The sequence below is a fragment of the Vombatus ursinus genome, unplaced genomic scaffold (assembly GCF_900497805.2).
Source record: "Vombatus ursinus unplaced genomic scaffold, bare-nosed wombat genome assembly UNPS02009994.1, whole genome shotgun sequence".
NCBI lineage: Eukaryota > Metazoa > Chordata > Mammalia > Diprotodontia > Vombatidae > Vombatus > Vombatus ursinus.
The window spans coordinates 5,783,882-5,799,327 of NW_020949772.1; the positions used below are offsets into that span (position 1 = coordinate 5,783,882).

Consider the following 15,446-nt stretch of genomic DNA (forward strand, 5'->3'; position numbering starts at 1 on the left):
TACTCTGCAATCGGGGACCAGTCTGCCAGAAAGTTTAATTTAACATTAATCTATAGCCAAACCACTAGCTTGCAAATGTCCTCATGCCGTCCTACGTGACTCTGCCCCAACACAATTTCAGGAACTTGTGTGTAGGAATCAACAAACTAGAGGGCACAGTGAGTAGAATGTTGGACCCAGAATCGGAAGACCAGAGTTCAAATCCAGCCTCAAGACAGTTTTAGTAGATCCTTGGCAAGTCACTTACCTGTCTACCTCAGTTTCCTAAATATATGATATGATATGATATAAATAAATGATAAATAGATATAAGTAACATAGACCCACCTCCCAGCGGTGTTGTGAAGCTCAAATAGCATATTTGTAAAACAGTTTGCAAACCTCAAAGCCCTACTTCAGGGCTATTGTTAACCATATTTATGATTCCTCAAGTGTAACTTAAGAGAGGACAGCGCAGCTCTGTAACCTTTAGTCTCCCCATACGAGTGCCCATGACTGGTGAATGCCCACCTCACCAGACAGGACTTTCTCCCGTTGGGACACAAAGCACTGGGCTGCCGTTGCTGACCCTGCACTAAGAGCCCAGGCACGAATGCTGGAAACTCCACGAAGGATTGATTTTTAACTGAACCTTCCTTATTTTTCACCTCTGGATAAAGAGGCCTTCAGGAATAAAAACTTGAGTTCTGTAGCTGGGGAAGATATAAATTTCCTTTAAATTAAGGGCCCTGAAGCTATTTTGTGTCAGGGCCCCCCTTTCAGAATGTTTTGAAATACATGAAATTTCAAAGGAAATCAATCAATGAAATAGACACCAGGTAAATCTCTGTACTAAGCAAAATTTTAAGCCCTAAACTTTCAGGAAAATTATTTGGGGTAAAATTGGCAACTTCCCAAATAGCACTGAAAAATTTTAATATGTTACAAGCAAATAAATTCCAAAAGGAAGCCACAAAGCCCACTACAATATTCACTTTGTTAATGTACAATCCTGCTACGTTAAGAAATAGCACACGAGACCATTCAGGTCAAGGTAATGGTTTCCCTAAAAGAAAGTACTCCAGAATAATTGCCCCTTAGGAAAATGGTTCACCCTTGTCGATTTTTCAAAAACTCACTTTCAAAACATTATCCCACGTAGGTCCCACCTACAGCACATGAACCTAGTGGCAATGTCCACAAAGAAAGCCAAATTCCTAGTTAAAAAAGTTACAGGATTACTATATGACTCAAAAGCTGACAATCAAGCATTTTATTACCTTTATTTCTTAAACTAACTCCAAGAAAGCAGTAGAAAAATGGTCTTTTCAAAATAAATATCCACACTTATTTACACGCAAAAATACTGTTTGTGTCCCTCAGTCGGTCTGAGAAGGTGGAGGCAGAAATGAGATCCCTGGGATGTGATTCATAGCTGGCCTCTTCCAGGCAGACAGCAGCTTCTGAGCAAGGTTACTGGCCCAGACTTCCACCTGAGGCAGGAACAGAACAGTTTGTCCCATTCCCCCTCACCACCCCCTCCCCCAGTATGGGTCACTTCACCATGCCCTTCTCTGAACTCGTTAGAGGGTGCCCTCCACTGATGCCGCAGCTGCCACACGGCCGGCCCCGAGTCAGCTGTCGTCCCCTTCCAGATCCGAGGACCCTAAACCTGCCAGCTCAGCCTCGCCTTTGCCACATGCCAACAGCCTCTTCTCAAACTCTCCTTCACTCATTTTGCCCTTTTTTAACTTTTTCAAGAGTCTTGTATCATTGAGCAGCTCTTGCATGTCTTCATCTTCAACATCAAACTCCTGGAAGCAGAAGGAACCAATGACTGTTCGTTAAACTCCTGGAAAAGTAAATGCATGGTAGAAGCAAATGGCTTATGTACTTTTTAAAGGTTTGTGAATGCCTCCTGCTGTCATGGCGTGGCCACCTTCCATGCCATCCCACTACCCATCATACTCCCCAGACACACCTTCCTTTTAACAAAGAAAAACAGACCAAAGTGGATCAATGTTCTACCCCAGAATCCCCCCTTCTGTCTACTGAGATGAAAGAAGTATGTTTCCTCACCCATCTGAAACTGACACCGGTCCCAACGACTCATTTTTTAAAATTATACATGCATGCCTCTCAAATTAGAATTACTTGCTCAATCAAATTATAATCAATTTGCTCACCACAAAAATTAAAATTACTGGAAATCAGTCACCAAAATGTAAAAAGTGGTAAAAGTTTTAAGCCCTTGCCTACATCTGTCCAGATGACTCATCTGTTTTTAAGGTCACTCACAAGCATACTTTGTATTTGCTCAGAGATTCAAAGATGAATTTACACGTGACTTAGCCAAAAGAAGGTTGTATACACTACCTCTTCTCTTTTCCTCTTTTCAAGCATTTTTTTCTTCTTTTCCTTCTTGGCTTTCTGCTTTGACCAGGCTTTGTTCTTGATAAATTTCTTTTTTCCTTCATTCTCTTTTTTTTCTTTTCTTTGTTGCTCTAGAAATTTCTGTCTCTGTTTCTCTCTGTTTTTATCTTTAAATGCAATAGTGTCTGTATCAATAGTAACAGGCACAAAATCCGGAAACTGTTTTCCCCTTAGCTCTGGCATCTTGGGCATCCGTAGGAGGGCAAAACCTTGGGCAAGACTAGCGAAATCTAGATCTAAATAATTTAAAAATCAGCATTAGTCACAATCAGAAAAAAAATTTGTCTTGCACCTTGACAGAATTTGGTTTGTTTTGTTTTTTTTAACAAAACCAAAGATTTTAGTGTTTCTGAAGAAGTTCAAATACATTATGCTTTTTTTACAAACTACTAAAATCTGAGTATCAGCTTGTCAACAAAATTCAATGGTCAGTAACTTCTATTTTGGGAAGAAGCTGGTGCAGCAGTGGCTAGAGTTTTGGGCGTCAAGTCTGGAAAACTTGATTTCGACTGCAGCCTCAGACACTGACTAGCTGTGTGATCTCGGGCATGTCACTGAACCTCTGCTTCAATTTCCTCAACTGTAAAATGGGATAACAACAGCACTTACCTCACAGGACTATTGTGAGGATCAAATGAGATAATATTTGTAAAACACCAAGCCCGGTGCCTGGAACATAGTAAGTGCTGAATAAATGCTGCTAGTGCTGTTATTACTGTGGCCTATTTAAACTTGAAACCCAAGAATATGCTTTCTTATTAATACCAACATACAGAGTACTAACTTAACACAAAGCAATATCTGGGAAAATATAAGATGTGTGAGGTGGGAGCAAAAATAAGCAAATGGCAAAAGTTCACCTTTTAACCGGAAGATGAGATTACATTCGTGCTTTGCATAGGCCTGGACACAAGACACAAAAGCTTTCATGCCCTTTTCAAACACTGCTCGGTCTGCCAGAGCCATTGACTTTAGCTGGGGGAGAAGGTCAGCTGGGTTTTTCTGTGGCTTCATCTCCTGCAGGGGACACTATCAAATTCGTAGTCTTCAATACTGGGCCTGAATCCAATAAACTGTCCTCAGGGCCCCTAATACACCCCCCCCCCCGCCAAGCTGTCACTAGTGAACTTGGAGGACACACCCAGACCACACAATCACAGACTTTAGAGCTGAAAGGGACACAGGTCTAGTCCAAACCCCTCATTCTATTTATTTTTTTAAATACATAGAACCATTCCTTTTAACTATTCTCCCTCCCACTACCCTCCAAAAAAAAAAAACCCCAAAAACCCAAAGGCCTGTAAAATATGCATAATCAAGCAAAACAAATCCCTCCGCTGACTATGCCCAGCTGGTCCCTCATCTGTCTGTCGGAAGGTGTGTGCCCCCTGGCTCCACCAGCAGAATTCACGTTCGTGTTCCACACGTGACGGTCCCCCACGCCAATCCGGAAGCGTCCCTCTTCCCCTTCTCTGCTCTGCTCCTCCTGCATCTGGAATGCCCCCTTGCGCCCACTCGCCTCCTCCCTTACTGAATCCCTGCCCACCCTTTGAAGCCCAGTCCACAGTGGCCTGTCACCCTCCAACTCCAGGAAGCCTGTGCTGACCCTGAGGCAGTAATGACCTTTCCCCCACGCCCCAGAGCTCACCTGGGGCTCTGCTTTTTTGTACCATAAGCTTCGTTATTTACTTCAAGGACTGTCATCTCTGTACGTGTCCTGTCCTCCACGTGGAAGGACCATCTGCTTGGGGGAGGCCAGGACAGTCCCAGCACGACAGGACCATAGACTGAGAGCTGGGGGCACCTCAGAATCCCCCAAGTTCAACTCTCTCACTTTACAAATGGGGAAACTAAGGCTGCAGGGATGGAACCTGCCTTGGTCACACAGCTAGGAAGGGTCAGGGCAGAATCTAAACCCAGGTCGTATAAATCCAAGGTCAGCACCGGCTCCTGTATGCTGTACATTTCAATGACATGAAAGAGACTACAACCTGAGGTCTCGATAATCACTTGAAGGTTGCATTTTCTCAAGATTCTAAGTTCAGGACAGAAAAGAGCTTCGGAGACACTGAGTCCAGCTCGCCCATTTCACAGAACTGAAGTCCTCGAGAGGCTAACGCAAGGACTTGGCCAAAGACACCCCCAGCTAGTCAGGGCAGGGCCCTCACACTCCCAACCCGGAACTCTCTCCCTCTCACCTCTCAAGTCACCGGGTGTTGGAGGAAAAGAGAAACCGACTTACTTTTTGGTTGATGGAGAGGAAGTTGACATAGGACTCTTCCATGGGAAGCAAGAACACAAGCGCGCTGCCGGCGTGGCCCATCCGTGCTGTGCGCCCACAGCGATGCACAAAGGCGCTGTGAACAAAGACAGGGAGATGCAGTGAGCAGGGAAAGCCGTCGGCGTGGGGGCCAGTCGTGGTCCCAAAGACAAGACCGAGGAACACAGCGGGAAGGAGAGGCACCACCACTGCGCACTGCACACTCCGGAACATGCTGCATCTCCCTACAGGTTCTGCTTAACTGTTTTTATCCTTTTTAAATCTTTGTTACAGAGGGAGGCTTCTGGGGGAGGGTAACAAAATGGAAATAACATGGGTGAAAAAGGGAAGACGGGGCTCCTCACACACAGTGACATGCCTTCTGTGGGCTGGCAGCAGAGCGGAGGCCAAAGCTGGGGGACGAGGACACGCAACAGGGAGGTGAAAACTATGCTGAAATCTGTTCTGTGCGTGCCAATCTGAGAAAGTTACTGGCAACAACAAGGAAGACTGGTGAGAGGCCATTTTCCTATTAGTCAAAAGGGAAGCTCCATAGATCAGGCCACATTTAGCTCTCAGCACTGGGCAGAGAGGCAGGGCCCTGGAGGCCAGAGGACCTGAATTCAAATACCTGACACTTACTAGGTGGGGGACCCTGGGCTGACTTAATCGCTGAAAACGCTTCTCTGAGTTAGAGATGGGTGGCAATCGGCATCAGCGCTGGAAATTCTGACAGCAACGATTATCTAAACTATCACAGAGCTTTGACATACGTGGAACGGGGGTCAGTGGTAAAGCGAACACTACCCAATACAGGAACTTCCTTGACCCACACAGGTTCAGTCACTTCCAGTCTAAGAACTGCCTGAAGGCCCCAAGAAGTGAGGCCAGCGTATGCGGGTGGCAGGCTCTGAACCCAGGGCTTCCTAAGTCCAAGGCCAGCCCTCCACCCACTGCACCAGTCGTGACATCAAAACCAATTTTTTTTTTAAAGCAACATTATCACCAAATAGTATGCTTACAAACTGCATTCACAAGCATTATCAGAAAGAACATGTTGTACCTTGCATTGCTAGGTGGGTCATATTGCAAAACCCAATTTACTTCAGGAATGTCTATTCCCCGGGCCATCACATCAGTGCACACTAAAATACCACTGTGAAATTGAAAAAAAGAAAGCATTTATTATGATTAAATGTTAATAGCTTCAATATCACCAAACAGTACTTAGTGAGTATTCATTCTACAAGAAACTCTGTGTTAAGAACATGGAGTGATGGAAACATCTGTCAGAATTAACTGTGTGTAACATGGGACCAAAACCAAGTTGAAGAGCAAAACTGTACTTCCTAATAAGAGCAGCCTGACTACACAGATGGCACCTTCAAAGCCCGTCACACTCACAGTGCATGTAATGCTCTACACTGGGGGGCTTTCCTCTGAAAATCTCAAGGATCTGACAAAATTTCATTGCTCCACCAGCACAACATTTAATTAAGATAGCCAACTCCCACTGAAAATGTGGATCAAGGGCAAAATTTCCGCATGAAAATGAGTAACAGGAACAATGTACTATTCATTCCTCTACAGCGTGAACGCACGACATGCATGCTGACAGGCCAAATACAGCACACACAAGGTTTTTAGCAAAAACGTCTTCTTGCCTAATTAGTGAGCCTAACTGCTTACCTACATGTTGGCACGTAACTGACTACAACCAGGTGTCAAGCCTCAATTAAAGAATAATTATGAAAAATCATCATGGAGTCCAGACACATGGTTACTGATCACCCAACTCCACAGCTGAAAAAAACATAGATGCCTACGCTCTTACAGTCATTCAAAGACAAGAAGTGATATTTTTCTTCCTCAAATTAAAAAGTGCTATCCAATACGTGGCAGCACCCTCAAGCCCAAAATGTCAACTATTTTTCAATGTTCAAGCTGCCAACGTGTAGACCTGCCCCGTGGGCAGCCACAGTGAGAGCGCACTGGGCTGGAGGGAACACAATGTTCCTGTCCCACCCAACTGACTTCAACATTCTGTATCTTTTCTGCCCCCGGGACCCAACGAAATCTCACAGGAAGCAAACCTACCTTTGCAATTTGCGAAACTCCATGAATATCTTATTGCGTTTATATTTCATCTTCCCATGAATGCACATTATTTTTACATTCTTAACCAGGGCCTCCAGAGCCTTCCCATAATATTCCACACAGGCACAGGTACTATGGGGACCCAAAAAAAAAAAATTGACATAATCTGTGCTCCCAAAGTCTTTGAAATAAAGTGAGGGGAAGGAAGATACCAAGAGATAAACCTACTCCCCATTATCATTTTCCAAACTTAAAAATTTCAAAATAAATAACAGAGGAACGACATAAGTATTAAAAGACTCTTCCTAATGATGAGAGAATGGCAAATACAACACAGTCCCCAACCCCAATCTGCAAAACTTGACCTCTTGGGTCAAGGGATTAAAGTCCTTTGATGATAAATATGTTTTGTATGAGTTAAAACATTAAGGTTGTGGTCTCCACAGCCAAGATTATACGTAGGGGAATCGTAATGTCTTCGAGTCAAAGTCCCTGACCTCCAAATGGGAGGCTGCCTAAACTAAAATGCTAACTCACCATCATCAAAATAATATCTTGTATATGCACACATTTTAGTTTTCAAAGCACTTTCCCACACATTATGTCATCTGATTTTCTCAATAACATTAAGAGATAGAGCAAATATTAACATTCTCATTTTACTGATGAGGAAACTGAGGCCCAGAGATGTTAAGTGACTTCCCTTAAGATAAGGGTGGGGAACTTTTCAGCCTCAAGGCCACCTGTGGCCTCAGTTTCCCCTGCCTCAAGCTCATGTGGCCAATATGCTGGCAAAGCCGGGGACTAAAATCAACCTCGCTGGGAGCGGGGTGCCTTTCTCACGCTATCATAAGGGTCTCCCAATCAGATGCCTTTCTCACTCTATCATAAGGGTCTCCCAATCAGACGCCTTTCTCACTCTATCATAAGGGTCTCCCCATCAGACGCCTTTCTCACTCTATCATAAGGGTCTCCCAATCAGATGCCTTTCTCACTCTATCATAAGGCCTGATTTCCACATCTGGCTTTTTTTTTTTTTTAAACCTCCTCTACCTAAACAACAACTTCCCGCTGTTGTTTAGTCATTTCCAGTCATGCCTGACTCTTCGTGACCCCATTTGGGTTTTGGGGGTTTTTTAGGGCAGAGATACTGGAGTGGTTTGCCATTTCCTTCTCCAACTCATTTTACAGATAAGAAAACTGAGGCCAACAAGGTTAAGTGACTCAACCAGGGTCACACATCCAGTAAGTGTCTGAGGCCAGATTTGAACTCAGGAAGATGAGTCTTCCTGACTCCAGGCCCGGCATTCTATCCACTGTACCACCTAGCTGCTCTTACCCTATTCATAAAAGATTAATTAACTATGAGGCTCTCCTAAAACAGCTCCTGCTCTTGACCTCCAAAAAACAATGCACTTTGGTGACAGAAGGACAAGTGATAAAGTGCGTACAACACACTTTCATAACCACAGCTGGGTTTGAGCCAACAGAATAAAGACAAAACTTGTACAAACTTGTTCCTGCCTTCCATTTTGAAACAAGGGCCAATACTATTGTGGAGAGAATCCAAAGAGACTCGAGGCCTGGGAGCACTTATTCGTGCATCCTGTACCAATAACAATGTTTTGCTGGATCACCGTATGTACTTTCCCCAATCCCAAGGGAGCCCAAGAACCATACCTGAAGAACACCAGGTGTTTTTCCTGCTTATGATTTCGGAGAAAATGCACAAGTTGATTAAATTTCTCATCTGCTCTGCATACCTGCACAATAACAAAGGAGTGAAAACTAAAAGGCATAAAAAAGAAATGAAAAATTTTTTAAAAAGACTTTGAACATGGTACAGTTAAAAGAGTCTCAACTGTGGAGTCAGGTTATCAAAGGACAAATATCACCTGACACCAATATGTGGGCCCTTTTTCATTTCTGAGCCTCAATTTCCTTATCTGCAAAATGGGGATCACAATCCCTGTATCACCTACCTTACAGGACTATTGTGAGGAAAAGGCTTTGTAAACCTTGAGAGGTTATAAAAATGTGAGTTAATTTTTACAACATGCTCTCTCTCCATTGAATTTTTCAGTTCCAGCATACAGGTTTTAAGGGAATTAATTCACCCATTCACTGGATATTTTCACTGGAATGATAATCAGACATTTCTTTGGTAGCACAGACTCCAGGGTACCACTGCTGGTCAAAGTGAAATTAAAGCACAGGATTATAGCATAGAAAGGGGAATCATAGACTTCAAATACACCCTCCAGGATCAGGTGTAACTGTACCCATTTTTTTTTTAAGGCAATTGGGGTTAAGTGACTTGCCCAGGGTCACACAGCTAGTAAGTGTCAAGTGTTTGGTCTGAGGCTGGATTTGAACTCAGGTCCTCCTGACTTCAGGGGCAGTGCTCTATCCACTGTGCCACCTTGCTGCCCCCTCCAAATTGTTAATAAGTGCTCAAAAAAAGAAGTGTGAAGTTTCCGTTCATGGTACATAACAGAATCAAAAGAGGTCGGCACAGTAAGGGACCCAAGAGACCATATCAGTTACCTCATTCTGACCAAGAATCACCTTCACTAAAACCCCGCTCTATCCACCCTTCAAAGGTGGCCCATCCTACTTTTAGAGAGTGCTATTCAGAGAAAGCGTCTCCTGACAACAAGCATCCATTTGCCTCATCCAAACACCATTCCTGTCTGCAGTCAAGGAAAACAAATGATCCCCCTCTGTACAAGAGGCCTTCAAATACTGGAAGACAGGTGGGAATGGGGAACACTGATGTTGAAGGGGTGGGAGAAGAATCTGAAATTCTACATATCCCCCCATCTCCACTGAAATGGTGACTCCTTCAGGGCAAGGAAACACACCTGGTTAAGTATGTGGCGAACAAATGAATAAATGAATGAGTGAGGACTGAAAAGCAGAGTTGTCGGCATGCATCTCCAAAGAAGGCCAACAGGGGTAGCTGCAGGATCTAAATTAAACATTGGCCAGGAAGAATATCGTCTTTCTGACCTAGAGATCTAATTTCCCAAAAACCTTTTCACCGTCTAGTCAGGAAACGAAAGCTTATGGGAAAGGAAACTAAATCCTAGCTATCCCCAGAGGCCAGACCCATATTCAAAATAACATTTATCCTGCCAAGCAGAGCATCTGAAACGTCACTCACAGTTTCCTTGCTAGACTGCAGATGAGAAGTCAGACCTTCCCCACGACCCCTCAGAATGTCTGGGGGCTTCTAGTTTTGCTTTAAGTGAGCACTTACATGAGCCGGGGCAAAGACTGCATTCAGAAACAGCTGTCGGGCATCGAGGGTCAATGAGTGCCTTGCATCCAATAGGCACACAATAAATAAATACTGGCTGAATGAGTCAAAGAAAACAACATCTGCTACAGAGCCCTTAGGAAACAGAGTCCATACAATGGCTACAGGGCCTAAGCTGCAGATCTCGTTTTCCAATTCAACAACGGGTCTCACCCACCACTGCTGAGTCCCTGGAACCTTTCTAAGAAGAGCCAAGGGGTCCCCTAGCAAAGCCTGGCAGCTCTCACCATGTAGTAGTTCTGCAGGCGGCTGGGAGTCTTCTGGGTGCTGGTAGCTGCCACCCCTTTCTCTTTCACCGAAATGCGGACAGGATTCCGAAGCCCAGCCCTTACCAAGTTCTCAACCTCTTGAGTTTGAGTGGCGGAGAAGAGGCCCGTTCTCCTCTGCTTTGGCAAAAATTCCAGAATGGTATTTATACTGGTAATAGAGACAAAAAAGTAAGCACCCAGAACAACACAATGAAGCAGTAATGCCTCTGAAGGAGTAGCAGATGCTTTAAGAAAGATTTTTAAAAATTCAATCCAAGGAGACAAAGAGTTAAGACCAGAATTTCACAGGAGGATAACAGCGCATCAAGCAATCCCAAGAACCATCGTCCTGATGTCGTTTTAAAACGACCAGAGGACTCAGTCAGAAATCAAGAGAAAAAAAGGAGGCGAATTCAGAATTGCTCTGCCAAAAGTACCTTGCTTCAAACCCCATGTCCAGAAGGCGGTCTGCTTCATCCAACACCAGGACGTCAAGGGACTTCACACAATTTGCCAAATCCAGCCCTTCCGCCTTTCTCCTGAACATGTCCTCCAAGCGGCCTGGAGTGGCAACTATGATGTTTCCACTTTGGAAAGAAAAACAAACTGGGCCCTTTTTTGACTTTTGTAGCATTCATCAGTATGACCAAAGACTCAAAAAATTTCAAATGCCCAAATATGCATCTAAGTCTCAGTTTAAAAGAACGCTCAGTCCAAAATTCATCATCAAACAAAGCATGCCAAAAGGATAAATCTGCACCTCAAATGTGGTGGGCTCTAGAGGGTCAGTGAAGGGGGAGAAGTGAGAAGAGGACAGAAGGGAAGAGGAATCAAAGTCCTCCCTTTTCAGCTCCATAATCCTGACAGGGGACTCATCTTCAGAGCCTCACAGAAAGGTGGCAAAATAAAAACTCAAAGGGGAAACGGGTCTGGGGATAAATCCCTGAGATGGAAAGAGACTAGGGAAGAGGCAAGCTAGGCCACAGCAGAGGGAGCTCAGGTCTTCTTCATCAAATGAGGCAGCAGCTCCTCCTACATGCAGGGCTATGAAGAGGAAAAAAAAGGATAAAGAAAACCAACTCACCCTTGTTCTTTAAACCTCTCAACGTCTTCTCCTGGGTTCCGACCCCCAATTAAAAGGATCTGGCTAAAACAAGAGACGAGATTCTCAGCAAATCAGGCAAAATAAGAACCTGTGCTTAATTAAAAGTGTAAATGTAAATACCTAAATTGTGGGAAGTGCTTAGAAAAATGTAGCAGCACTTCATTGATCTGGATGGCAAGCTCTCTCGTGGGCGTGATGATGATGGCTCCGACCTAAAGAGCAGGAGAAGCTTCAATGACTTCACACGCTGGACAATATGGAATTAATAATAACTGACACGTTTGTGGCATTTTGAAGTTGTAAAGCACTTAATGCACGTTACCCCATCTGACACTCGTGACAACCCCATAAGGTGAGGGCCAGAGTTTGATCATGCCCATTTTATAGGTTAAGTGACTCACCCTGGGTCACAGAGCTAGCAAGAGTCCAGGCAGGTTTTCCTACATTGCTCTCAACTATACCACCAATTCTCAGCATCAAGTCTTCTTACACACCAGTCAAAATTCACGCCAAAGGAAACTACAGTAATGGGGGAACTCACAAGGACCACACATTATCACTGCTCCAAGTGGCTGCTATGACTCACACTGTTCCATTCATTGCTATTTTTAGGCTTCCTACATTCAACACAACTTAATTCAATGTGATTTACTAAGCCCCGATGGGTAGAACACAACACAATGCTGGCCGCACATGTGGAATTCACAGTCCAGCAGAGGGACCCAGGACACACATACAGATGACAGACAGCACAAAAGAAAGCTAAGGACTATGTGAGGACACAATACATCCGTGGCGGTGATGACAATGTCTGAGCTAAGGACTGATGGTGACCAGTGATTCAAGTATGGTTTTACCTGCATTTTTTTTAACTTCTCATCCCTCCTCAGCAGAATTTGCAGGATAGGAATGACAAAGGCCAGTGTTTTGCCGCTACCTGTGACCTATATATAGAACACAGAGGTTTGGCTTTGTTTAATCAAAGGTCTTTTTCCTATTGTGAAAAACCCAAGTAAAGATGGACAGTGATTTCAGAGCATACTCACGGCTTCTGCAGCTACATCTTTGTTTTTGATAAAGAGAGGGATGGTTGCAGACTAGAGAAAAAGAGGAAAGAGACTATTTAAACACAACCTCAGAGGTGGAAAGGTAGATTTAGAGATCATCTCGCCCTACTTCATCTTACAAATGAGGAAAATGAAGCTGGTAGAGAGAGCTGACAAGAGCCCCACCAGGTGCTCAGATCACCTCGCTTTCAATCCAAAGTCATCCTCAGTCAGACAGAAAGGACCAGTTGCTATGGTCAGGCACTAGGCTGTTTCTCCCAAAGAAGCCTGGTCATGAGGGAGCTGGGAATGGTCCACTGGCCCATCTTCTCTAAGGAGCTAGCTGGCTCAGGCTCCCACCCCCGCTTGCCTGGCCATCTTCCAGATGGTTAACTAACTAGACAGGCAAAGGAGGGCAGGAGGAGGAGGTGGGCAGGTGTTTGTCTGCCACTGGGTCACACATCACGTCGATTTTCTGGACCTTGCTTTGTAAAATGTAATGAAATCTGTAAAGTGAGGGGACCGGATGAAATGATCTGTAAGGACTCTACTCGCTCAAAAATCCTGTGCTACCATAGTAATCTGTAACCTCCCCTCCGCGGACCTCAGCTTCCTTATTGTAAAATGAGGCGGGATAGGGACATAAAACATCAGAGTTGAAGGAACCTTGGGGAACGGCCGAGTTCCGTCCTCCTTGCCACTCTCCTCTCCACGTTTTTGTGACGCTGTTCTCTCTAGATTCTCCTCAAATGATCCAACGAGGTATTCGTAAACCGCTTAGCTTGGGGCCTGGCCCACAGGAGGTACTAAAGAAGAGTCTGTCCCATGCGCCCCTCTCACCCCCCCCCAGATCCCGGGGCTTCATCTGCGACCCCACCTTCGGGTTCGCTAGAACTTTATCAGCGTCCCTGAGAAGCCACGTTAAACGAGTCTGAATGCTGGATTCGACAGATGAGGAAACTGAGGCCCAGGGTAAATGAAGTGTGCCAGATCACCGGCAACCCCACGAAGCCACACCACGTGCGCTTTACGTGCGGAGGCTCCACGGCGTGGGGTGGGGACACAGAACGAGGCCAAGGGCCCCGGCTCCCCGAACGTCCCCGGCACGGATTTCCCTGGGCGTGACCCCGCCAGCTCCTGGCTCCCCAAGAGCTTCCCAGCCCGGACCCGGGACGCACGCGTAGACACGGGGAGGGGGGAGGGGAAAGGGGAGCCAGCGACACCGGGGCCTCCAAGCCGTCCGCTTCCCGGGGCGCTTCTGCTCGGCGCCGCCCGAGGTCTCCGCGGAGGGGGCATCCCAGGGCGGGAGGGCAGCCCGCTCGGGCCTCCCCTTCCCCCACCGCTCCCGGCCCCACCGACCTGCACCGGCGTCATGCGGGGGAAGCCGAGCTCGCGCAGAGCCGCCAGCACCTGTGGGTGAAGCGGCACCGGCAGCGTCTCCCAGGCACCTTCCGTCACATGCTCCATCCCGACCCCGCCGCACCCGCCGTAAAACTCGCAATAGGAGACCACTCTACCCCTCGGTCGGCCCCAGCCCACATCCGCTTCCGGAGACTGCGCCTCCGAACGGCCCCGCGGCGCGCGGCGCGCGGCGCACCGATACCGAAGGTTCCGGGGCGAGAAGGGTACGGGCGTGCAGATGGTCGTTACGCGCCTGCGCAGAGCCGCTCAGTACCGGCTGTAGGCTTCGCGAGCTGGCTGGGGCGGAAACACGAGGTCTGAGGTATGCCCCGCCCCCGGCCACCCCCAGCGGCAGCTCGAGTCCGCACCTCCCGTGCTCGCGCACTAGCAGGAGCCAACCAAAAAAAAGACGTCCTCGTAGTTCAGGGGCGTAATCGGGAAGTTACAAGGGGACTTAATTCTGTCCTCAGAATTCAGCAGACGCCGGGTGTGCACTGGCAGGAAAACCGCCTAAAGGGCGAGTTCAAGTGCAGCTTTTGATACAGATTTGCAGTGTGCGCTTTGGAAGGTCATTGAACCTCAGCCTCATTTAACCTTCCTCATCGGTAAAATGGGGTCAGTAGCAGCTCTGCCTCACCGGCGTGTGAGCATCCTATGAGTTAACGCGAAAAGCACTTAGCGACGCTTAAAGCGCTGTATTCAAGTCAGCAGTTATTATTAACTTCTCCGTGCCCCGGCTTAATGTGCAAAACTAAGCTGCTCATCAGCAGAAGAGCGTTTTCTCTGCTACTAAAAGTTACAGGTGGGGACCAAAAGTCAATTCCACAAGCATTTATTAAGCGGAAACAAAATGGAAAAGTTCCGGGGAGGGGAGGGAGTAGGAGAAAGAAGCAGAGGACCTGGGTCTGGACGATTCTGTTGCTTCCAACCTGTGAGACCTTCAACAAGAAAGGGCTTTGCAGATTCTCCGCGTTGCGAGGAATCCGGGCTCAGCCAGACCAATCTGCTCCGAACTTGGCTTGAAGACCTCCCGTAGGGGAAACCTTCTGCCTCCCAAGCAGCCCATTTCCCCTCTAAGATAATGGGATCTATGATCTCGTAGATGTCGGTGTTCCATCCATCCATGTAGATGCAGATCGCAGCCAACACACCGGCTGGTCCTGGGCAACTCTACTCATCCTCTTCCCCAAATCCACCCATGCAAGGGTTGGGGTGGAGCTCCCCGGGCCCTTTGGGGTTCTTTCCAATGGAACACAGGCGCAGGATTCAACCCTCTCTCTTACTCTGAGACCAGCCCATCCATTTCTTCCATACATCCTTTGGTGACTTAGATTACTCCAATTTCCATATTACTCCTGGTTTTCCAGGGGTTGCAGCCTGTTCACACTCACCACTGACCTTTCGATGAGCCTCAGTTATCCCGTCTCTCGCTATCTTCAATCGCTCTTTCTACTGGCTGCCTCCCTGCTGCCAACAAATATGCCCACGTCTCCCCTATCATCAAAAAACCCTCTCTTGAACCATCTATCCCCGCTATCGTCCTCTGCCTCTGCTG

At 46.5% G+C, this 15,446-nt stretch overlaps 1 protein-coding gene across 5 annotated transcripts; it reads right to left on the reverse strand.

Annotated features, from left to right (window-relative positions):
- Window positions 1–1,237: 1,237 nt before the first annotated feature.
- DDX55 (DEAD-box helicase 55) lies at window positions 1,238–14,032 on the reverse strand. Of its 5 annotated transcripts, none has more exons than XM_027853467.1 (14): window positions 14,008–14,032; window positions 12,491–12,541; window positions 12,302–12,388; window positions 11,565–11,656; window positions 11,424–11,486; window positions 10,777–10,926; window positions 10,319–10,508; window positions 8,450–8,532; window positions 6,770–6,901; window positions 5,736–5,828; window positions 4,655–4,769; window positions 3,273–3,441; window positions 2,356–2,648; window positions 1,238–1,793 (listed from the first exon to the last, which is right to left on the reverse strand). In XM_027853467.1, exons 1-14 carry the CDS (start codon window positions 14,029–14,031, stop codon window positions 1,614–1,616), a joined length of 1,722 nt encoding a protein of 573 aa, XP_027709268.1. In that variant the 5' UTR covers window position 14,032; the 3' UTR covers window positions 1,238–1,613. The 5 variants fall into 5 exon arrangements, with proteins under 5 accessions (XP_027709268.1, XP_027709266.1, XP_027709267.1 ...); XM_027853465.1 differs by lacking the exon at window positions 14,008–14,032 and adding an exon at window positions 13,850–13,996; XM_027853466.1 differs by lacking the exon at window positions 14,008–14,032 and adding an exon at window positions 13,901–13,991.
- Window positions 14,033–15,446: the final 1,414 nt, after the last annotated feature.